The sequence below is a fragment of the Microtus ochrogaster genome, unplaced genomic scaffold (genome assembly GCF_000317375.1).
Source record: "Microtus ochrogaster isolate Prairie Vole_2 unplaced genomic scaffold, MicOch1.0 UNK79, whole genome shotgun sequence".
Classification (NCBI taxonomy): Eukaryota; Metazoa; Chordata; class Mammalia; order Rodentia; family Cricetidae; genus Microtus; species Microtus ochrogaster.
In genome coordinates, this window is record NW_004949177.1 from 776,876 (window position 1) to 800,508 (window position 23,633).

At 37.9% G+C, this 23,633-nt stretch overlaps 1 protein-coding gene across 1 annotated transcript in view; it reads left to right on the forward strand.

Annotated features, from left to right (window-relative positions):
- Window positions 1-2,956: 2,956 nt before the first annotated feature.
- Window positions 2,957-23,633, forward strand: part of Aff2 (AF4/FMR2 family member 2) — a 563,314-nt gene continuing 542,637 nt past the window's right edge. Inside the window, exon 1 of the mRNA XM_026777641.1 lies at window positions 2,957-3,414. Within this exon, the coding sequence (XP_026633442.1) occupies window positions 3,368-3,414 (47 nt within the window). The 5' untranslated portion in view covers window positions 2,957-3,367. The remainder of the gene's footprint in view (window positions 3,415-23,633) is intronic.

Genomic DNA, 23,633 nt, shown 5'->3' on the forward strand with positions numbered 1-23,633 from the left:
AGATTTGGTGAATGGGGAAGGTTAGCGAAGAACAGTGTGCACGGTAGTCAAAATGACAGATGCCATCAGAGAGGAGGATCAAGCAGAGCAGAGAGTGTGTACAGCTTCCAAATACTGAATTGAACTGACAGCTGTGAAGCTGTGGCCTGAAGTAGGAGGCCCTGCTAGGTCAGGAAAGCAGGAACAACTAAGGGGATTTGCCTGCCAAATCCAGGACAACAACTAGCCTCGAGGAGCCTTTCACCTTGGGGAAGTTGGTCCAATAAGTGGAATGGGAGGAAAGTAACTTGTTCCCTGGAGACTAGATGGTCTTGCTGGTAGCAGGACAGTTGCAAGGAAGTTTGACTCTAGGGAGCATTATTGAGAATTTTTACTTCTTGCTAACTATCACTTCTGAAACCTGTATTTCCCTTTTTTATTGCCAGATTTAGGTAAAGAAAGAATGATTTGTATCCATGGTGTTTGCCCAAGTATCCAGTTGTCAGCCTATTCTCACCTTTTACTGCTCTTAGAACCAGGGCTGGGCAAGTCTGGCACTAAGGGAGAAAACTAGTCTTAACATCTAAACAGAACTTCCCCCAGTGAGTGTGTGCTAGGGCTGGGCTGGCTCACATCAGGGACAGCCTGGCTTCTTCTATGTTGCCTCTTTTAGCCTCTTTCCTGTTGGAGAAGGTAGTGGGGAGGGGAAACTGCTTCTATACAGTCCATCCTTCCAGCTTGGTTTTGATCTTGGGAAGGGGAAGCCCCTGCCCCTCTTTGAAGCAGCAGCCAGCACCACTTGTCTCTTCTCTCCTACCCGCAGGCACTTCTGTTCAGAGTGATGCCTCTTGCTGGTTCCTTCTGCTTCTGCTTCTGTCCCCCTGCTGATTGGGAAGAAAGTGCACCAGTGGGGTGATGGGGTCTGGAACTCTTAAAGGAGCAGCTTTCTTTCTGTTGAGAATTTATTTAGAATATAGCTTTTATGTCCTCTCCCAGTTAATAGTTCATTCTGATGAAAATAAAACAATTGACCATAATCCCCAGTTAAATGTTAACTGCAGATGTTCTAGGTTTGTGTTAGGATTTTTAAGCAAATCAAGCACTAACCCATGGTGCCAATCACTATTAGAAATCAAATGAAATTTGAGTATCATTTACTGAGAGCACAAAGTTTGAGGGCCATGAGTCTGAATGGGGTATATCTTTTCACCTGAGGGACTCATATCTAGGACAGAATATATACAAGGCACAAAGATAATTTGAGGCCACCCTGTTTTTTAAATACTGTAACTCTTATAGCAGCAAATATTGTGCAGTGTAGTCAACACATAGCCAATTAACACACTGATTTGAGGTGTGGTCTCCCTTTGGCTGTCCATTGGTTGATTTTCTGTCAGTTCAATAGTATCGATTGAAGACTTGGTTCCATGCAAAATAGACATTGGGGAAAGTTAAATTGGATATAGCGGTAAAAGCACCTTAGAGCTTTACTTCTGTATGCCAAGAATGTGCTTTCTTCCCCTTAAAAATGTAAAATAAACTAAATCCTGAGCGCAAGCAATCTAAAGACAGAGCTGTAGTACTTTCTACAGGGTTAGACAGTGGATAGCATCTCAAGTTCAAGGTTGTGAAAAGTATTAGATCTTGAGCAAATTACCCAGTGGGGGTCCCACTTCATTTGGATAAAAAAACAAACAATACTATTTGGATGGTTTTGAGTGTGTGAAGTGATTGAAAACAAATATTCAAATAGAAAGGGGAAAAGATGAGGATAAGCCAGATGGCCAATAGGGTAAGTCTCCAGTTTTACAAGTGGTAAAACTGAGGCTAAGAAGTTATATCAATGTTGTCTATACCTGTGCTCACTTCCAGCCCTAAGATGTCACCATTGTGTCAATACTGTACATTCCTTGAAAGGACAGTAGGGAAGCAAATCACATGGCTGGACTTCAGACTGAACAAGCTTTTGTAATGCCCTATATTCTTTTCTCTTGAGTACGTGAGGAAAGTTTTCCTTTGAGGAACTAGCTAAAGGAATGCATTCACCCTTTCCTGGGCTAGAAGTGCAGACTGAAAGGAGAAGAGGGGTGTGGTTAAGCCCTCCAGGCACAGAGAGACCATTCTCAAGCCAGAAGGGAGAGAAGCAGCTGGTGCATGGGATAGTGGGCACATTACCCACCGGTTTCCCCGTTTCGCAGAGAAGGAAAACACCGGAGACTTGCCCAAAACACGAGGTAGCTGTTGAAGGAAACTAATACTGCAATCACTTATCCCAAGGACCACTCGAGGGGGCTGCCCTTTGTCCTTCCCATTGCAGCATACTAAATCCAGGCCCCCAGCTTGCTGACCTACTGAGGAACCACTACCCACCTCAGCCCAGGAGAATGCTGCAGCATGAACTCAAGCTGGGATACTCAGCACAGCAGAAATTGCTGAAGGTGACCGCCTTGTTCTCCCTGAATACATGTGTCCCGTGATGCGGCCCCGAGGGATGCTGGGGACGCAAAAGTTTGATCCAGTGGTCTGAGAGAAATATCTAGGCAGGGACTACAGGCAATGGCAGCAGGGTGCCACCCCTCCCTTGCAGCAGTTTGCATTCTCTTTTCTGGTGGCAAACACTACATTCCAGTGGTAGGTTGAGGGTGTGAGGGGTGTCCCATTCTGCTAGCCTACATTCTGGTCCCGCAAGACCCTCTTCTGTGTCCCTGTAACCTCTTCTGAGTCCTGAGCCAAGTCTGAGTCTTCAGCTCTGCAACTGCCCCTTATCAGCTGATTTTGACAGAATGGGGGGGGGGGTCCAGGAGCACAGGAGGGCGGGGCTAGCCCCTGCCAGATCCAAGGATGATAACGTGTCTGCTCCGTGTCGCGGCTTCTAGCTGCCCAGGCTCCGCCCCCTGTGAGTGTGTAAGTGTGTGATGCTGCCTTGGCCGCCGCCGCCTGTGCAGCCACCGCCGCCGCTGCCGCCCAGGCTGCCGCGCCGCGCCACTGCCACTGCCTCACTCGCCCCCGCCTTTGCCGTCGCCACCCGCCCGCAGCCTGCCAGGCGGGCGGCCCAGTCAGCCCCAGCTCTAAGCGCCTGTAGCCTCAGCCTGGGCGCTCTGGGCACGCGGGAAGCTGCGGAGTGAGTAGACCCGAGCGGGCGGTCAGGCGCTTGCCTGCCTGGTGCCATCGCCTTCGCCGCGGTCACCACCACTGCTCTGGAGCGCAAGACCAGGTATCCCCGGCGCCCGCCGCTGCCGCTAATGCGGCCCAAGCACTTTTAACCGGGCGGAAGGGCCAGAGAGCCTTGCCGCAGACCACAGCGAGAGAGCCGCGCAGCTTAGAGCGGCGCAGACAAGCAGCGAGCAGGGACAGACGGCAGCCAGCCGCCGCCGCCCGGCCGGCCGCTATGGATCTATTCGACTTTTTCAGGGATTGGGACTTGGAACAGCAGTGGTAGGTGTTAAAATTTGCCTTCTCTTTTGATAAGCGGGATCCCTTAGTCTGGTCTGGCTTTTCGCCTTTGTTAAGAAGAGCCAGAGCTGTTGTGGGGGGCGCCCCGGACACCCTCCCACTTGCTCCCAGACACCTCTAGCTTTGGCTTCAGTGACTCCTTGGTGGGGAGCAAGGATGGGGGAGGTGCAGGGACAGGGAGGGATGCCGGCAAAGCATCCCTTTGCACTCCAAGTCTTAAGAGTTGCAGCTGGCCCATAGCAGATTCCGTGCCACCCACCCGCACGACCTCAGGGGCTTTTCTCGCTAGTGGATCACTGGGCAGGATCCAGTCTGAAATGCTTTAACTTTCCAGTTGTCAGTGCCAGCAGCCAGTGGCGGGAGAAAAAGAGACAGCCAGGTACCCAGAGGCTACCCTCAGCTTGCTTAGCGGCCACCGCCCACACTGTCGCCACCTCCATCCCCACCCAGAAAGGCATAGGTCCAAAACCTACCCTAAAGCCTACCCAACCTACGTTCCTCTTCTCAGAACAGCGTCTTCAGGGGCCACTGCACTAGGGACCTATGGCCCAGTTGCCTTTAGCGCTAGGCTTTTTTGAAGTTGTCCCCTGAAGTCTGTAGCTCCCAAGTCAATGCACATTTAATTAGCCTCTGAACCCCTGTTGGCCTCCCAGTGGGAAGCAGCCTTAGGTTTGTGTAATGGGCACACAGCTAGAATTCCAAGGTTTAACAAAATATGCTAAAGTTGCAGTGGAGAGCTTTTTAAAGATGGTGCAAAGGTGACTGGGGGGAGGGGGGCAGAAAGTTGTCCCTCTGTGTGGTGTGCAGGCGCGCATAGACACTGATCCTCGGATCTATTAACTTTAGAAAAACTTCACCCTTTACTACAAACGTTTTCGTCCTTTATTTGTGACTTTTTTAAAAAAAAAAAAAGTTCCCCGAAGCCCAAGTATTTAGATGAAGAAGGAGGCAGGCTCGGCGCAGAGACTTCGAATGGTACTCTCAGCTCTTGCCCTTTAAATGCGATGAGAATAAGCTGTAGTGCCCATCAACAGTTTGAAATCTTTTCCAAGGTTCAAACTACAAGCTGCTGGCTATGAATGCTGTGCATTATTTTTGTAGGGATTTTCATGGTCAATGTCATGTTTTAGGCAATTTCCTTCTTTAAAAAGGGTCAGAGGCTTGTCCAATAGCTTCATGCCACTCATGACTGCTTCGGTTGCAAACCCAAGATCCCTTACATTTTATTTTATAGCAATTCTAAATAAATGTTTAAATATATCAATATTAATCAATAGATGTCTTCAAAACTGTGAAATTTTCTCGGCTTTGAGGAAAACATGTTACAACTAAAGAATCTATTCTTATGAAAAGTATTTTAAAAATCTTGAAATTGCTGCTCAATTTAATGTTGTATTCCTGTATACAACCTATACTCTGCTATAGTAATGTATTTTCCTGACAACTGATAACCCCAGCATTATTATTTACATACAAATTTGTCTAATATGTGCTTTAGGTAACACCTAATTTAATAGACATTGTTATAATTGATTTCAGGGGTTAGCTGAAATTTTAAACGTATACTAGACATTATGTTCCAGAATACATCACTCACATATATTATTGTTTTAATTCTAGTTGAATGTTATATATACATAGTTGAATATTTAAAGGGATTGTGAACATTTCTGCTTAATTTCTGGTTTTTAGGAACATGTGTCCCCGTTCCCCTTTAGAGATGATATCTCTTCTTAAGGAAAATACAAAATCATTTTCCTCTTCATCTGTAACTGTGTCACATCCATTTTAGAGCATGCTGATCGATTTGACAATTTGGTAGATGTGAAGAAAAATACTGAGGAAATAGTATAAACCTACCTTTTCTTTCTGTATCCATAATCCAGGACAATTTCTCCTTCCCACTTGAATGTGAGGGGCAAGTTTTCTCATGAATCTATATTTATAAATATTTGTGGTATGGTTATGCTTCTATATTTTAAGCACCTACAAAGAGAAAGGAAACACGAATATGATCATGGTATGTGAACTTGACATTGTTCTTAATGATAATCTATGTAACCTTCAAAACACTTCGGACTTCATGAGAATACTAGTTATATCTTTGTTATATGTTTACTTCCACTTCATTAAATAACTGGGGGGCTTAAAGTGATAATAGACACTGTCCCAAGTGTGTAGAAAGACAGACAGGAGGAAAAGGCATGAAAATTAAGGAGCTCATTTGCATTAAACCTATTCACTTGTGGAACGGCAAGCTTGGAACTATGTCTATGGTAACTCTACCTAAATTTCCATCAGTAAATGCATCAGGAGAGGTAAAAATATTAAATTAAAATAACCCATTTTCTTAAGCTTAATGAAGAACGACTGCACATAAGCAGATATATGCATTATTTACAAACACTTGATTATGGTAAATACAAATAAATGCTTATTGATAAACATAAGCTTGTGTTAGGACAAATGTTCACTCAAAAGATCGGGTATGAATGATGCTGTGGTGTGAAGATACGTGCAGTACCTGGGAGTGCTCATATGCCTTTCAGAATGTATCACTGTTTTTTACAAACTACAATGGTATCTTAATGGGTCGTGCTCTGGACTCAATTAAAGGGTGAAAGCTCAAGTTCTTTAGGATTCTTGGATGCATGAACAGTGTTCACCTGAGTTGGAGCTTAATATGAACCATTCTGCGAAAGAAAAGAAAGGCACAGATGTTTGTGCCTGCCAAATGCATTATCTTATCTTTTTAAAAGAAGGAATAAAGACATAGGAGGGGGACAAAGCATAGTTCATGCTTTAAATCATTCCATAGATTTGTCCTTGTTAATAAATGAATTCTTGAGGTATCTGGAGATAGTGTGGCTAGATTTGGACTCCTTTATCAGCAATGTCAAAGTCATTAATATAAATGTAAAAGTTTACAAATTGTACAGGTTTTCTATTCCTAGAGAATCTACCTCCATACCATTAAGTGCTCTTTTTGTGGCATGCAAACTTGTTTTTGTGAGGCAGTTTCTTTTTTATTAAAAAAGAAAATGTGTGTGGGGAGGAATATAAAAAACAAATTTTAAGAGCAGAAAAGTGAAAAGTTCCATGATATCAAACCTCAAATATTAAAAATCCCAAGGAAATAAATTGTTAAGTGATTATGACAGTGGCCTGATTCTCACTGCAAAGGACTGCATCAGTTGTTTGTAGATTTTATGTGATGTCTCACAAGTAGCCTAATTAGAGGCAAGCTTGAAACGGGCAGTAATACAGGAAGAGACTTAAACTCACTAAACTGTTATATAAATAGAAAGTTCAAAGGTCTATGTGAGGCTGTCAAGCCTGAGAAGGGGCCATGTGCCATCCAGGCTTCTTCCATTTGAATGAAGGCAGCCCCCAGGGCCTGCTTCAGCAGCTAACACTTTCCCAAGTTTTCTGGACCTTATGGGGGCTGGAGGAGGGGACCTGTTTTCCAGACAAAAGTGAACTGTTCTAGCTCCAGCCAGGCATGGCCTGCATCACAGCAGCCCATCTGCCTCCACCCACTCCCGTGATCCACACAGGTCCTCTAGGGCTTCCTTAGCTATAGTCTACCAGAGGAGTGGAACAGGATTGTTTGTGGATGGGAAAGTGTGGAAAATAGGAGTATAACCTCCATCATACTGGGGCTACTAGAACAGCACGGGGAGGGGAAAGTGTTTCATTTTCTTTAAGGTCTGGTGCTTCACAGAACTCTTGTTCTCTGCTGTCGTCCATTGATCTTTTTCTCTTTATACTCTGTGGTGCATTAAAAAGAAACTCTAAAGTTCGTGCTTTTACCTAGTGTTATATGCATCTCTGGTATGCGTTAGTATTCACTCAGCAAATTATATTGGATACAGTGTTTTAAGGACATGCATGAGAAGGAGAGATTGAAAGTGGTAATGCTTTCTATTGAAAAGATGCACTCTACAACCTCCAGATATCCGGCAAAAAAATAAATAAAAAATAAAAAGCAAAAAAGCTGTCTCAGTAAATCTTAGAAGTTATATCTATTGAACATAGAAGGAAATAATTTCATGCTAGAAATCAATTTGATGATACATGAATTGTTTTGTTTATGATCCGGTCAAGCACTTTTTAACAAAAAACAAGTATTTTAACAAGTTTAAAATACACAAATCATGAAAAATAAATTACTGACTCAAAAATGAATCAGTCATTCAATTCGTTCATGACCTTCCAAACATTTTATATATGAATAAAATTATATTGCATTCAAATATGCTAATTAATGTTACATAGAAGTGGTTCAATTCATTGAACCATCATTTTATGTCAATTGTCCTTAGATGTGACTATTTTTTGCATGCAATATTTTCACATGTTCAACGTAATTTCAAAATTTTACAAATCCAATGAAACGACCACCTGTAGAACAATATAGAAGCTGCTTTTCTAAGAACTTGTAACTCCAGGTCATACTTCAAAGTGGTTAATCGTCACATACTAGATTAACTACTCATGTAGACAAAACAGTTCAGTGATTACATTTTTCCCCTTTAATTTTGTCTTTTTGTGGTTGCTGTGAGATAGAGGAAGAACAACGTAAAAAGCCACATATTCACTGATAAATGCAAAAACTCTGTGCTGCAGACTAACGAAGTCAAGAATTGAACTTGAAGAACTTATTTTGAGGGCATGTGCATGCGCATGCATTTGTATGTGTGTTTCAAGCTGCAGTAGGGCTCGGTTCATCATTTCTCTTGTGGTTCATTCATCTTGGGAGGCTCTCTACTCCATACATTGAATACTCAACCTCGCCTAATCGTTCCAACAACTTTCTGTGGTATCCTGCCCTAAGATGATAGTTATTTTCAGGAATGTCAGCTACTTAGTAAGCAGGTCAGGTTTCACCCTAGATGGAGCAAACCCCAAGAACATTTTGGCAGAATATTTCCAGCAAGATCATTACTATTCCATATCACATGTCCATTTTTATCATTTTGGGTGGGATATTGCCAGAGTTCTTGTTTTACTGATGAGTAGACTGGATTCTAGAGAGGGTGTATACCTTACCCAACTCCACTCAGCCTCGTGGACATGATCAGAAAATCTAATATCTGAATTCCATATCAGGTGCCTTTCCACAAAAGCTTATTGACTTTTAATTTATTGTGTGTGTTGAGGACATTTTGCTCTTACTGAACCAAATGAATTGGAATATATATATATATATATATATATATATATATATATTAAACTTACATGAGAAAAAAATATTTTGCGATCACCATGCACTTGACCAGCCATAGAATTCATATTTTTTTCTTTTAATTAAAGAAAAAATTATGTACTGATACTGTCTTTTGATATGCTTGTCTTCTTACCTTTATTACCATATATTAAAAATAATAGATTTTATTATGACAATTATGCATTGATATATTTTTTATTATAAAAAATCATCTTATTTCTAGTTACTTGCACGAATGCCTTTTTCATTGGCAGTTATAAGTATTAACACATATGTATCAACACATTTTCTAGAAGTACAGAATACTGAAATTACATTCGTGATATGCATCTATGTACATCACATACAACAGTGAAAATTGAAGTTTGAGAAAACTGAAATCTTTGAGTTGCCCATATAATTTGAATACTCAAATTTTCCAAATTTGGTATTGATCATAAGGAGACAATAGTATGTTTCTCTGATTTTTGGAGGCTCAAAGCTAGGTGTAGGAAGTTTATAACACTCCTTGCCAAAGTTTTTCAATCTATCTTATCAGTACTTTTACTCCTAACAGTAACCTTGAGGCTTTATAAAAATTGGCATAATTAGCACCATTTTCAAGGGGATAAAATTGAGGTTCAGAGAAGTTAAGTGACTTGCTTAAGTTTACACAGCAAATGGATTATCAAATGAAACATGGTGATTGTGCTTTTCAATGTCTCACTACTGTTACATTATGGAATTTATGTTTAAGATCCTGATTCTTTCCTAAGTGATAGTGTATCTCCCCTTTCCACCATATAGCATTGTTCCTTCCCATTAGAGTTACTCAATAACCATCTGTTGATTTACATTAGAACCGTACTAAGCTCAAACACTGATTCATGCAAATGTACATCTTTCAAAAATATTGTCTAATAAGTCCATGAGATAATACCGGCCTCTGTCTGTATTGTAGTGTTTTAATTATTCTTATTTTTGTCTTTTAGCAGTCTGATCTCTTTTGCAGAAGATAATGAAAACAAGTAATGGTTACAGAAAAACTTAATAGGAAAGACAGAAATAGATATCATGCTATGTGTACAGCTTTTAAACATATAAATTTATAAAATGAAAGATATGCCTAGCACTGAAAAAGCATAAGGAATGCTTTTTAAAGCATGTGGCTAAAGGAGTCCATGTTATTGTGTCATGATTCATACAGAGAAAGTTCAAGAAAAATGTGACAAAAAATCTGAAGAAGGGATGAGAGATTGGAGGGTTTGGATTCCTTGAGCTTTCCTTGAGTTTCAGCGTTTATGACTTGTATTTCATCATGAGAAAGCTGTTTTTCTACTTAACTGTAGCAGATCTATACCATAAATTATCATGACTGTTAAACAAAGGTCCAGCACTGGCTTCGTCTAATGTTAAACTTTTATGTAGTACTTTAATGAAATTTTATATGCTTGTTCAAGGCACTCAACACTATGGAGTAGGTGATACACTGAATTGTTGAATTTCTTTAAAGTAAATCTTTTTGATGACCTTAGCTACTAATGCTTACAAACTTGCTGGAATTAGAAAAATTATCCGCGAGTTTATATTGTACTATAGACTGAATCTGATTTTGATTATGGATTGCTTAGGTATGGATTTTAAAGAAATATACATTGTTTCATTTGGAAAGGAATATCAACTAGTGATTTAATGTAATCTTTCAGTCTGCTCTTCTGAAGGCAGGTAATGGTATATCTAAGCCATATGCTGGGGACTATCCTAGAGAAATATGCTTTTTTTCATCCCAAGCTCAAAATTACTCACCTGTTTATTCTTCAATGTTCCTTCCTTCCTCAAACAAAAAAAACCATTTCTATCCAGAGAAGAATGGTTTGTTTTGTTAGATTTCCAAAAAATAATCCTCTGTGAAAAGCTGATCCCAGGAGCAGATACTGTTTCTTTTGGTAACCTTTTTTTTTTTATACTCTATTCTTGGTGTCAGAAATTTTCCTTCGGTAGGCAGAATATCTCCTTAAAATAGAGTTAAAATGTTTTTTTCTTAAATGTAAACAGCAAGAACAAAACAGAAACAAAGCATTATTTGTCTTAAAGCAGTGTTGAAGCTATAGTTTAGGCTTTAACAAAGATTGGAAGGTTTTCTGGAAGTGGTGTCTCCATTATCTTTGGATTGCTGGTTTGATCAAATCAGCCACTCAAAAGGAGTATGTTATGAGGTCAGTTTAACCTCCAGACCATGGCAGCATGTACTGGATGACCTAACTATCTGTTGAACAACGTAAAAAGTAATCACATGGGTTTTATTTCCCTCTCCAGGATGTCAGTCAACTAATTTTTTGAACAAATTAATTTTCCAAAGGGACTGATTGTTTTCATGCCAGGTCGGCACAGCCACAGTAACTAAATTAGATTCAGTATGATGGATGTCTCTGATGAAGTGCCATGGAGAGGTCTCATCAATTAGCTATTACTTATTTGCTGGCAAAATGCTTGGCTCTGGTGCATAGACATTAATCAATTCCTAGAACCTACTGTTTTAAGGCTAGGGGGCTCTTTAGAATCCTCTGGTCTTGTATCTACATAATACAGACAGGGAGACTGAGGCCCAGCATGGTAAAGTGACTTTCTCAGTCACTCTGCTAGTGTCACTTTTAGTAGCAAATTAAGAAAATGTACTGGCCTCTATGGCCTTAGAGACATAACACTAGAATATAGAATTAAATGTGGGAAAAGGTTGTGTTACAGGCTTGCAACTAAAAGAGGAATTTACAAAGACCTGCTATAAGTGATATAGTTTTCATTTGACTCACAAAATGCTTTAAGAACTTTGAACAATGTCCAGGGAGAAATGGAGTGGCTAGCAAGATTTCTAGTACATGCCCGTAATCCTAAACCAGGTGGATTAAAATGCTAGCCTTGGCTACAGATTATGACCCTTTTTCAAAAATAATAAAACAATCAAATGAAAAATAGAATAGTAGAAAGCTGTAGTATTTAGAAAGCTTGGAACACCCAGCACTCAACATGAAATGGCTAACTTTGAACCTTTGACTCATATTTATCTCACAACTGACAGTATTCTGTTTTGCTGTGTAGTTGCATACTCTCCTTAACACCAACTACCATTTTGATGAAAGATGGCCACAAACCTCATAAGAGCTATTTTGACTGCCTGAGCTATGAAAACATAGATGCAATTATTCAAAGAAATACCAAATGAAAATTTGTTTTCCCGAAACCATTAAATGTTTGTAAATTGGCAACTGGCCAAATAACTATTTTCAAAAGATGTACATATCATAGCTTTTTAAATACTCCCAGACACATAGCTCCTCTTTATTCTATCCTTTTCTTTTTTTAAATATTTATTTATTATGTATACAATATTCTGTCTGTGTGTATGCCTGCTTTTAAATGATGCAATCTTTTTTAATTAGAAGGTGTGTAGCAATATTTTACTTTCTGAATTTTTTTTTACTTTCCCTAAAATTTAAACTTTTATACCATCTTACTGGTGTTTCCATGTGTTTTTACGATTAACTCATTGAACATCAAATAATTCTTTGGTTATTTCATCATTCATATATCGACTCTATGTCTATGTAGCATCCAGATAAGGACATACCCTGGGCTCCTCTCTCCTTCTAACTCAAATACTCTTGCCCAATCTTTTCAAATTCCCCACTTCTGTGTTATCATTACTAATACAATTTTGTCTGAGTGCAGGACACTTTCTCACTTTCTTGATGTCTTTATTCACCTTTGTTCTTGTGCAGGATTAGACCATATCTCTTATTTTTGTATTGCTAATGTTTGACCTAGAGTAATAATAGCTTCTCAGTTCAGCATAGACCATCACATATTTACTAAATTCAGTTGATCTTGACCTAGGTTTTCAAAACAGCAAATCTAGGTTGAATAGTAATACTAAAACTAAAATATTGAGAATAAAAGTTCAAAAACAAATTTCCTATGTGATAGGTTATGATTCCTGTTGTCTGACTTCTCTAATTTACACAGTACAAAATGAGGGTACAATGGATTCGTGACTTAATGCACAATCTAGTAAATATTTAGTTATCCTGCTAACCCACAATCATTCCCTGGGATGAATGTATAATAAGGCAGTCCTTTTGATGAGGCTTTTGCTGATTGTTTTCCAGTTTTTTTAAAATATAAATTAGCTTTGGGTTTAATAATCAAATATGGGGCATAACTGTCTAGGTATCTACTCCAAGAAGAGACTCATGATTCTGTTTGTCTTTGTTGTATGCAGAAAATTTTGGGCTTGGAGAGAGTTTACATCAGTCTGTAAACTTCAATATAATTCAGACATCAGAACTGAAATCAACAAGGTTAAATTTTCCGGCTATACAGTGATTTTCGACAATACTGATTCACACTAGGGGTTTAGCTTCACTTTTTGTGTCTATAAAAGAATTATTGTACAACAAGTTGATTCACACTTTAGTGATCAAATTTGTGAAGAGGTAACTCAGAGTTGTAGCTTAGTCTATCATTTTATATTTTATATCTAGTATTTTTCTTCTGATAAATTATAACTACATCCAGTATCATAGTATTTTATGGGTTAGTGCTTCAAATTTTAGATAAGGTGCTTTTGGCTAAGACTCAGAAGCAGAATTCTTACCCAACATACTTAGGGACGCAAATTCCATGGCCAAAACTGAAGAAGAGGACATAAAATTTGAGAGAGAAAGAACAGGAAGGGTTGAAAGAGGGAAGGAAGAGGCAGGAGTGATGTAGATGGTGCTCTTGTATGACATTCTCAAAGTAATTAAAAATAAGAAAGTTTATATTGCGGAAATGCTATATCATAGTTAAAAGTATCAGTGTGTCACAAACACTGTATTAAGGATCGTGTAGTACAAAATGAGTCAAATATGCCTTGAACTTCTGCTGAGTAATTTCTCTACACTGAACCAGATGCTGTTTTTCTACTTTTCCTGCTTGAGAGGCCAACCTAGGATTTGGGTTTTGCAAACATATATTTTTAGATGGAACATATCTTCTATTTATGCTTCTGGAGGATTCAGATGACAGTTTCATCTCGAGAATGTGTAGAAAAGTTTCCATGTTTTGATACTTAAGAAGTCTATAAAGATGTTTTCACTGTCAGCAAAAAGCAAAAGAGCATACAGTATATTATATCATATCAGTTGTTAACATCACCCCACTAAACAAACACACTAAAACATAGGTACTTTTCCCCTGAGAAATTGAAGATCAGAGACTCACATGTCTTCCACACATTCACACAATTAGTAAACTGCAAAAGTCTGATTAAAGTGCAGGTTTCTTGCAAATGTTGCCTGTGTTTCTACCACCTCCTGCCTTTGCAGATATGGAATTGATATATGACTTAAAGGTAATAAGAGGATGTTTAAAATCCCCCTAAATATTACCCTCTCACAGTCCAAAATTGAAGGTGATAGCACGTTAGTCTAGAAGACAGCTATAAAGAGGGAAGGTGATGAGGATATCTAGGAAATTTTAGTGGCTCTGAAACACCCATCTGGTTAAATTAACCAGATGTTGGAGAATATACTAAGAAGGCAGTTAGTAAGTACTTAATGGGGATATACTAAGAAGGCAGTTAGTAAGTACTTAATGGGATTTTAACTGGAGATCAAGCACATACATAAGCTAAAAATCCTGCAGAAAAGTGCAAGAGTCATGGAATGCCCCCTCCCTCGCAAAAAGAAGCAAAATGTTAACCTTCTCCTTTTGCTACAATTAAACTATTTGGCTTTTAAATTTTGCTTTGTTTTAAAGTTTGGTGACAGTTTAAACTTCAATAGTGCAAATATATTCAGAATGAAAGTTATAAAATTTCCCATTAAGAATGATGAAGACTATTTTCACTGGGTTCTGATTGGCAACTTACCCAGGAATTACAGTAAAATGCAAAATGCACAAACTAATGCCATTGAAAAATGTACTCATTACACTCGTCTACCACAAAGGATTTTGTAAACAGCTGCTGTGACTCATATATCGTGAACAAAGAAGATAAATTTGATGAAATCAAATAGCTTGAAAAGTTAAAGTGAACTCTAAATGTAGATTAGTAGTAAACAATGACAGTCAAGCCAACATAGCCTCAGTTGATTAATTTATAGGGATGATGGTCAATGATTTTAACCAACATCTATGAGTAGTAAACTCTTGATGAGATCTCTCTTTTAAAATTACATAAATTATGGCATTTGATTTATTTCAGAGTTTATCAAAGTTCAATTTTAACTTTGGATAAATAATGTATTAGTCACTCAAGATAAATGACACATTGAATAAAGTTGTGATTTTGTTTGCTTCTTATAATGTGATTTTTAAAAAGATTGCATCTGTCTTTGCAACTTATTCCTATTTTTAAGGCTAATAGGTAAAGATCTTTATGTCTCTTATTTGCCTTCCCACTTGATGACACCAGTCTATTGAGCCCTTTCCCTTCTTCTAGGTTACTAGGGTGTGGAAAGAAGACTCCAATTTGGGGGATAATATTAAGAATTATCACATCTACAGATCTAAGGCACTGATGTTCTTACTATATACTGAATTTTGGTACTTTGCACATACTATTATAAAACACATATACTAAATTAACAGCAAAAAACAACTCACATAAAGTGAATTACCAGGAACCACGAAATTTTGCTGAGGCCACAAGAGCTTACCATGGCAGTCAGGCCCCTGACCCCAAGCTGGATGAAGTTTTATTTGTGTTGTGAACACAACAGTGACTGCTACAGAAGCATGCATCTTTCTGAGCTGTTTTTTATCACTCTAAGTATGATTTTAATACCAAGACCTGGTCAGTTCTATACTTGAATCACTTGTTACTTCCATCTTTCATTAGATTCATTGCCTTAATAGAATAAGGAAAAGTAAGTCTGTCCTTTCAAAAAAAAACTTTGAAATCTGTATAGCTTTTGTTCACATACTAAAAATGAAAACCTATTACATTAATGGTTATATGAGGGTTTATACTTTTAAGATATATAAAACATGATTCTGAAAAGGTTGATAAGAGTTCACAGACATCACCTAACTCTTAAAACATAAAGTAAATGATGAAGCAAGGGGTAAGTTTCCTTAAATTGAACATAATCATAAAAATTCAAGGAAAAGCAATATATTCTGCAAAATTTATGAGAGGTTCCTTTTTTTGGGGGGTGGAGGAGTTCACAAAGCTTGACAACCTTCAGTGCATATGGCCTGGCACATTCCTGTCTGTAATGAGAACCTTATGAGGCACTAGGCCTTGGTTTTCTTAGGGAGGGCCTGCTTCCCAAGGGCATCATAAATGATACACAGTTCAGAAGCTTCATGGCTCTTGGTAGTTCTCAAAAGGACTTTAGGTCAGAAGATGGGAAAGGACTTCATAATAAATCTTCACACTATTATTACCATTTTTATATTGTTGTGATTATATGAATTGAACGGGGATGACTATGACCACAAGACTTCACAGAAATAATAATTCAAGGTCTTGAGGTAACTGTGATTCTTATTTTTGATCTGAACACATTTGCTTACCAGTGATGACAACCAGATACCACAAAGGTGTAAACACCAGGAATGAAATGGTGAACAACCAGAAATCAGAATTGAAGAAAAAGTGTGCCAAAGTGATGGTTATTTATTCTCTCATGTCTCATCTGTCTTCTTTTCTCTACATGCTGGGAATCTTTGGAATTGAACTTACTTGGGAATTTGAGTTTTCTATTATAAGATGTATAGCATGGGAATAGGTGATAGATTATCAAATAGATCCTTGTAAGTCTATTTTTTTCACACAATTTTAGGACCTGTACGTATTTTTTGCTAAAATTTTATTATTAAAAATAAAAAAAAAACTTCCAGCAACTATGATGCATGTTGGTACTAATGGTGGGAAGTGGGGAAATTTTTATTTTAATTGATCTATATAAGTTAGATCTTTTATTGTGTTGCTACTGCCTCTTTTTGTGAACAAAGTTCTCAGTGGATTTCAAATGGCCTTGTGGACAAGCCTTGCTGTTCCTCGTAAATACAAAACCCTCCCTTCTCTATCACCTACTCACCCCTTTCATTATCTTGTAAATTCTTGACATTTATTTTTATATACACCATCATAGTTATTGGTTTACTTGTGCCCTTAAGTATTTCTAAAAGCATTGGGAAAATATCACACTTGCAGAGTTTCTTCTACCATTTGTTGGATGCTTACATCAAATGTTTGAAAGGGAAAAATATCATCACTGTCCTGGAGTCATTTAACTAATTTTTCCTAAACACTGTTTGTTCGTTTTATGAGGAAAATGTTTAAAAGACTGTAATTATTGGAGCAGCCTATGCTAAATAACTGAGGAGATTGGACAAAATGAAACATTATTTAGAAGAAAATGAGCATTTTTTACCTTTCATACACAGATTATGAAGGAGTGATGAACAAATTTCTCTGTTTCCTCACTGGGGAAAGGGAAAATAACATCCAGGAGATGGAAGTCTTTAATGTCTTGCAAATTGCTTCCCTGTATTCTAAAGTTCAGGTACAAAACCATGACTCATGTAATTTATAATCCATCAATTAAAAAAAAAACAGGTATCTTGAACTCAAACTGTTGAATTATTAAAAACTTGAATTTTTAACTAAAGAGAAAGCACTGGATACTCAAACTGTATTTCTGTGGAAAATCAAGATGCACTTATTTGTATTTTTAGTATTTACAATAAGACTGAATTTCCATAGACAAAGGATGACCAAGACTTTTTAGTTACAGTACTCATATTATGTATTTCTCCATTATCATGCAAAAAGAGAACTAGGACTTTCTGCTGGTCAGTTTTTCCATGATGATAATTTTCCATTTAAAAACTCAAATTTTAAAATCATAAAAATGTTATAAAGGTAATGAAAAGACCTACAATCACTCGTCGTGAAACTGTGTGAATGATTTCAGTTATTTGTGGGATTATCAATAAATGCAGCTGTGGCTCAATTCTCATGCAGTATAGATGGCATAGAAGACAGAAAAAAAGCCTCTACTCAATTTGGCATCAGTGGTTCTGGAGTCTTGTTCCTGTAGCAGTGGAGTATTGCAGAACTTCAGAACTGTAGAGGTCATTGAAGAGGTTCAGAGGTAGCCCAGATCCTTTTTCAGCCTCCCCACCAGCAGCTGGGCTTTTGGCTTCTACTTTTTAAGGCAGCTGATTTATTTCCATTTGGGAAGTTCTGAAAAAAAATTCAGTTTGGGGCTTGGGGAAAAAAGACTTCCAGCTTCAAACCCTTCATTGCAGCTTTGCTCTAGGGGCACTGCAGAATAATCTACGATCTTTAGTTCAAGTTGCCTCCCAAAGCACTGTGGGCAGGTCCCTTCTTGCTTTCACTTGTGTTCTCATAGCTCAGAAAAAATTTCTCAAACCTGGAAAGACTTAAGATTCTTCTGGAAGTGTGTGGGTGGTAGGTGGTTGCACTGTTTCTCCTAAGAGTCTATTGATCTTCTTTTATCCCATTAGATAGCCCGTGCTCAGCTACACTGTGAATGAGAAGCAGGTCTCCACCAATTTCTCTGAGGGCAGCCTCCTTCCAGATTGTATCCTCTCTAATTGTCATGGGAGAAATCAGAAGACAAATGTCAAGCCCTGATGCCTCCTGGGAAACTGTATACACATAGCAACATAACTGTATACTTGGGAGACAATAGTGGCTCCCAGAATTGAGGGATTGCTACATACCAGATACTAGTTTGTACAATCTGCACATGCAAACCCTGCTAAACCTTCCAGTGAAATAGTAAACTTATTTACTTTGCTGCTTTGATGTAGATGCCCAGAAAGAATAACTTGTTTGTTCAAATTCACAAAAGTAGATAATAGACAAGATTGTATTTGAGCCTTGACACCATAATACTGTACTGTGATGTGGTTTCCCAAAGAGACATTTTGAGATATTGCTCCTCATTAGCTGCATCTTAAAAAGCTACTACTTGGAATTTATAAAAGCTGTGCTTCCTTGGTGATGATTATCCACAGGTCCTGTAAGGTGAAAATTGGATTTCAAGTTCCACTATTCTGACACTACAGCCTCAAGAAGTGATACTCTCTTTGTACTCTGTGTGGCACACGATAGTCTGGAACAGAATGAGTGAAATACCAAGTGTAATACATCCTGAGGATGGGAATGTGTATCCCCTCATTTATTCATCTCCTGAATTGTGAATGCCTGTCATACGTCAGACACAGATATATTACAGTAACTTTTGTATAATTGCCCTCTGATCATTAAATAACTTAAAACACAGTAAAAGTTTAGCAGACATCCTGTATTTCTTTAAACCATTCAAGGTCATGCATAAGGATCCTTGTGGTTACAAAGTTTATGGCACTTTAAAATGACAGAAACAGATAGCTTGAGGGGCTGGAGAGATGCCTCCGAGGTTACTAGTGCTTTCTTCTCTCACAGAGAACCATATTTTGGTTTCTATAACCCACATTGGGAGACTCACAACTCCATAACTCTAGCTCGAAGGGATCCAATGCCCTCTTCTGGTTTTCACAGACACTTACACACAAATGCACACACAAAGAGAGATACTCATATGTACATAAATTAAAAAATAAATCATACATAGAGATAGCCCAATCTACCCAGATCCCTTAAGCACTTCTACTCTGGTAAACTCATAGTTGAAATTTATGTCACTAATCAACATGAGAGAGAAAAAATTGTTTGGAACCAACCACAGAATACCATTCCCAAAGATTCTGTTCCAAAAGAGCTGGAGTCATCAATCATATGTGGAAATTTGTGGCATGGGTCATCTGGCTTTCTTTTGTGGCTGCCAGGAGTCAAGGCTTATCCAATGTTGCCTTGAATGGTTTTGTCAATGTCTAGTGCTCACTTTTTTTACTTGTTGTTTAAGAAGTATCTGAAGTAAAAATCTAGCCCCCACGAACATTGTCGATTACTGCTGTCTTTAAGTCATTACTCAAAAAGCAATTTCTCTTGATTTGTTATCAAAGAGTTATTTAGAAACCCATGAATTCAACTTTATAATATTGATTTTTTGCCAAAGTGGCTGATTTCTTCCAGAGATCTAATTTGTCAATAAGTGTAGATGACACGAGGGCCTTTATGATAATAATTTTATTGCATTTAATTGGACTGAGGCCTGTTATATTTGTAATGTACCCTTGACATGGTGGTTGTCTTCTGTGAGAGAAACATTATGTGACCATGTGTCATTTATTAAATCAATATTCTCTTTGCACTGCCATAAACAATGACCTTATCTGTGCTTAATCATGAATGAAAAAAGGAAGGTCCGACTCTAGATGTTTGGTTGCTTTATTCAAGTGAAGGTTACCTAGTGTTTAAGGTGTAGATGCTCATGTGTCTTTTGTTTAAGAAAAGCCTGGATGACCCTATCAGTGAAACTGTTAAGGGGATCCCAACATTAGATAAATATTAAACTAGATTTCTTTGGAGTTATTTCAGTCACTGAATTTTTATAATGCTTTTCATCGTTTCATAAGGGAAAAGCTACAGTATCAGCCATTTGTTGGTTGTGATTCTCATGTTTGAACTTATCAGACAATAAAACACAAATAATATTAAATTCACTTTAAATTTTGGAAGTAAATGGCTTGCAATATTTTTCCCAATGGCAGAGTTTAAGGTGGCAAATAAGAAAAAGATTATTTTAATATAAATATCACAATGAAATTAGTATTACAATTCCAAATTAATTTATCTTTAAAAATATTAAAGTTAAAAATTTTAGAACTGCAGACCTATTTATGGCATTCTTTTACATTTTGTTTCATTTGTGATATTAGTAAATGGACCCTATTAGTTACTATCACCTCTTAGTGACATTTTAATGGTATGTTATGTAAATTATGGTAGTGTAGCTAGTCACTACTCCCCCAACCTAACTCATTGTCACTTCCGTGACATTGTGCAGGGAACCAGTCTCCATCTGAGTATTGGCATGCTTCTTAGAAGACTATTATTGTTAAGGTATGAATTCAGAGGGCTATATTCTCATAATGAAGAATATATGTTTCTCTGCCTTATATCTACCCACTTTTACATGTTTATAGAATAAGACTCAAGTATCTTAGTCTTCCTTCTCATTTCACTTTGGATTACAGATTTTCTGTGTATTCAGAAAAATACTGAAACATCTTACTCTACTTTGTTAAAACACTTTTGAATAAATATTCCAGTCTTTGAAAACATTCTTAGTGAAATCACTTGCAATGATTTTTTAATGTTTTATTTTTTTATTGAAAAAAAAATTCTGCCTCCTCCCAGCCCACTCCTCTCCCCTCCCCCACTCCTCTCCCCCTCCCCCCACTCCTCTCCCCCTCCCTTTCCAGTCTGAAGAGCAGTCAGGGTTCCCTGCCCTGTGGAAAGTCCAAATTACTTGCAATGATTTTTGATTCAGTTTCATTTATAATAAATATCTCCCACTCATGTTGACATGAGAGTTATACAAAGCAGAGGAAATTACATGCAAAATAAAATGAGTCAAAATGAGAAAGTTTAAAAATTCAGAGAATTTCAACTCTACTTTGTACCTGAATATAAGGACACATATGTGTGTACAATATCAACTAAAAACATTAAGATTGTCCATTTGGAGACCTGATGAAGTAAGTTATTAGTAAAGATTTTATAAGTATATGCATACATAAATATGTTGTTATATATACATCTGCCTGTTCACATGTATGTATATGCATATATACATATAAGCATGCATTTGTTCATCTGCTACTTTTAAATTCTAGGCTTTAGTGTAATGAACTCTTAAGCTATTAGGACCATTCCTGATAACCTCCGTCCCCGTCTCTCTTTTTTACCATATTTGTAAATATGCTTTTTTTTTTTACCATTTTCTCTTGTTGGGGACCATTTTGTTTACACAAATTATGCTATTATTTTATTTTAAGCATTACGTTTTACAATAAACTAATCAATGCCAGCTGCTCTAAGCACTTGTGCACTTACAGGGAAGAATCATATAACATCAGCTTACATTTTAGATGCATTAATGAATGGACCTTTAATTATCTAACATTTTAAAAACCTATAAAATGTCTCACTGTCCATGATAGACACACCCAGCTGAACTGTGGGCCCACCACTCTTTAGACTTTTCAAATGCTTTTGGGTTTAGCAAAACTCCAAATGCATGTTGCCTGAAGCCCTTATTTCCCCTCTTGAATTTTGAGACCCCTATGCATGTGAAGGGAAATGTAATCCATATGTTTCTGATTCATTTACACTGAAATCATCAAAATGTTGTTTTGTAGAGCCATTTGATGTTCTAGACGCTAGCGTGGATTTTTTTTTTCTCAAATCAGCTTTAAAAAACTGTCCTTACTACCAGCACTCTTCTTTGCAATAGAAAGTCTGATTTGACCAAGGCTAAACAACCCAACAGGGTTGAGCTTTTTAGTTGCTTAAGCAGAGTACGTCTGAGGATCCCAGATGGTGGGCAACAGGCTTCCACATTTTTGTCTTGGCCTCACTATGCTCAGTGGGTTGTATTCTCCTGGTTCTGTGTATTACTGTCCCAGCTGTCTCTGCTTTGGATACACTCAAATGCATTTTCCAATAAATCAACAGAACAAGGAATTGCACCCTGTTGACCAAGGTTTCAGTGAAATCTTCATCAATGACAGGCCATTCTCCTAATTTGTGATCTGCAAGGGAAAAAAAGACTTAACGCTCTGTAGCATGTCTTCTACTTTAGTCATTAAATCTCTGTTAAAATGTCAATCACTTCACCTACAGTTGCTTTTTTTTATTTAATAAGGAATCTGATATACAGTAATCAAGAGGATGTTTGATCAAGTTCTTTTATTGTGGCTGGTGGCTCTGGCCTGTTTCCTAAAGTAATTTGTTTATGGTTACAATTACAAAGCCCTTTGACAACCCCATTCTATAATGACTCAGACACTGGCCCTGAGAAGAGGTCTTTGTGTGGAAGTCAAACAGACTAGTGAAGCATAAAGAAGGCTAAGTTGAGGGTGACCATTTCTTAGTGCATGGACAACTGTGCACTGAAAGTAAATTTGGAATCAAATCTCCCCCAAACTTCCTGCCTCCTCATAGGAGTTTGGCTTGAGGTTAACAGTCCAGAGTTACAGTCATGAGTGTCAGTGGATCTCATACTCTTTAAGAACGTATTAGAAAAAAATTACATTGCACAGATTATATACTTATATGTGAGTGTCTCTGAGGATTTCTATTTCAGTACATCACCACACATTGGATTTGTCCTGATGGAAATGCCAAGGGCTAAGTAACCATATAGCTTCTCTCATCTGGGGCCACATGGACTTACAATGAATATTTCAGATCAGATTAGACTTGATCATAATCTTTTTATAGCATGTGAATGTATGAATTCAATATAAGAAAAGGAAGAAAATAAAAAGGTTTATCTGGGAGTCTTGACTGGTTTAAAAGGCATAGTGCCTGTGAAACAGGCCTGGTATTTCACAAGGACACTGCCATCCTCTCCATTCACATCAGTAATCTGCAGAGTTCATGCCTTTGCCAGGTTAGGATAACAAATAAAGAAAGAGTTCCCAGTGAAACCTCTGCCAGAGTGTCAGCATTTGTCATCATATTGCAGAGACCCAAAGTTTTTGCCTCCTGTCTGACGGTGGCCCAAGGATATACAGATGACTGCACTGTACACCAGTGTGTTCCAGCTTGCCTTTGGGCTTTTACAAGTCCCTGTTGTTCCTTTTCAAAGTATTCCCTGAAAAATGTCTGAGGCAAAATGGTCGAATCATGGCTGGTATTTGCTGGCCACCTGTCCCAATGACAAGAGGAAACATTGGGTGCCCCTACTTGTCTTAAAATCTTCACATCTTCTCCAAGGATTGCAGGTGCATGACTGCTATATTTAACTGTGCAGGCTGTCACAGAATAACCTGAGAATTTTGATGAGTGCATTTGTGT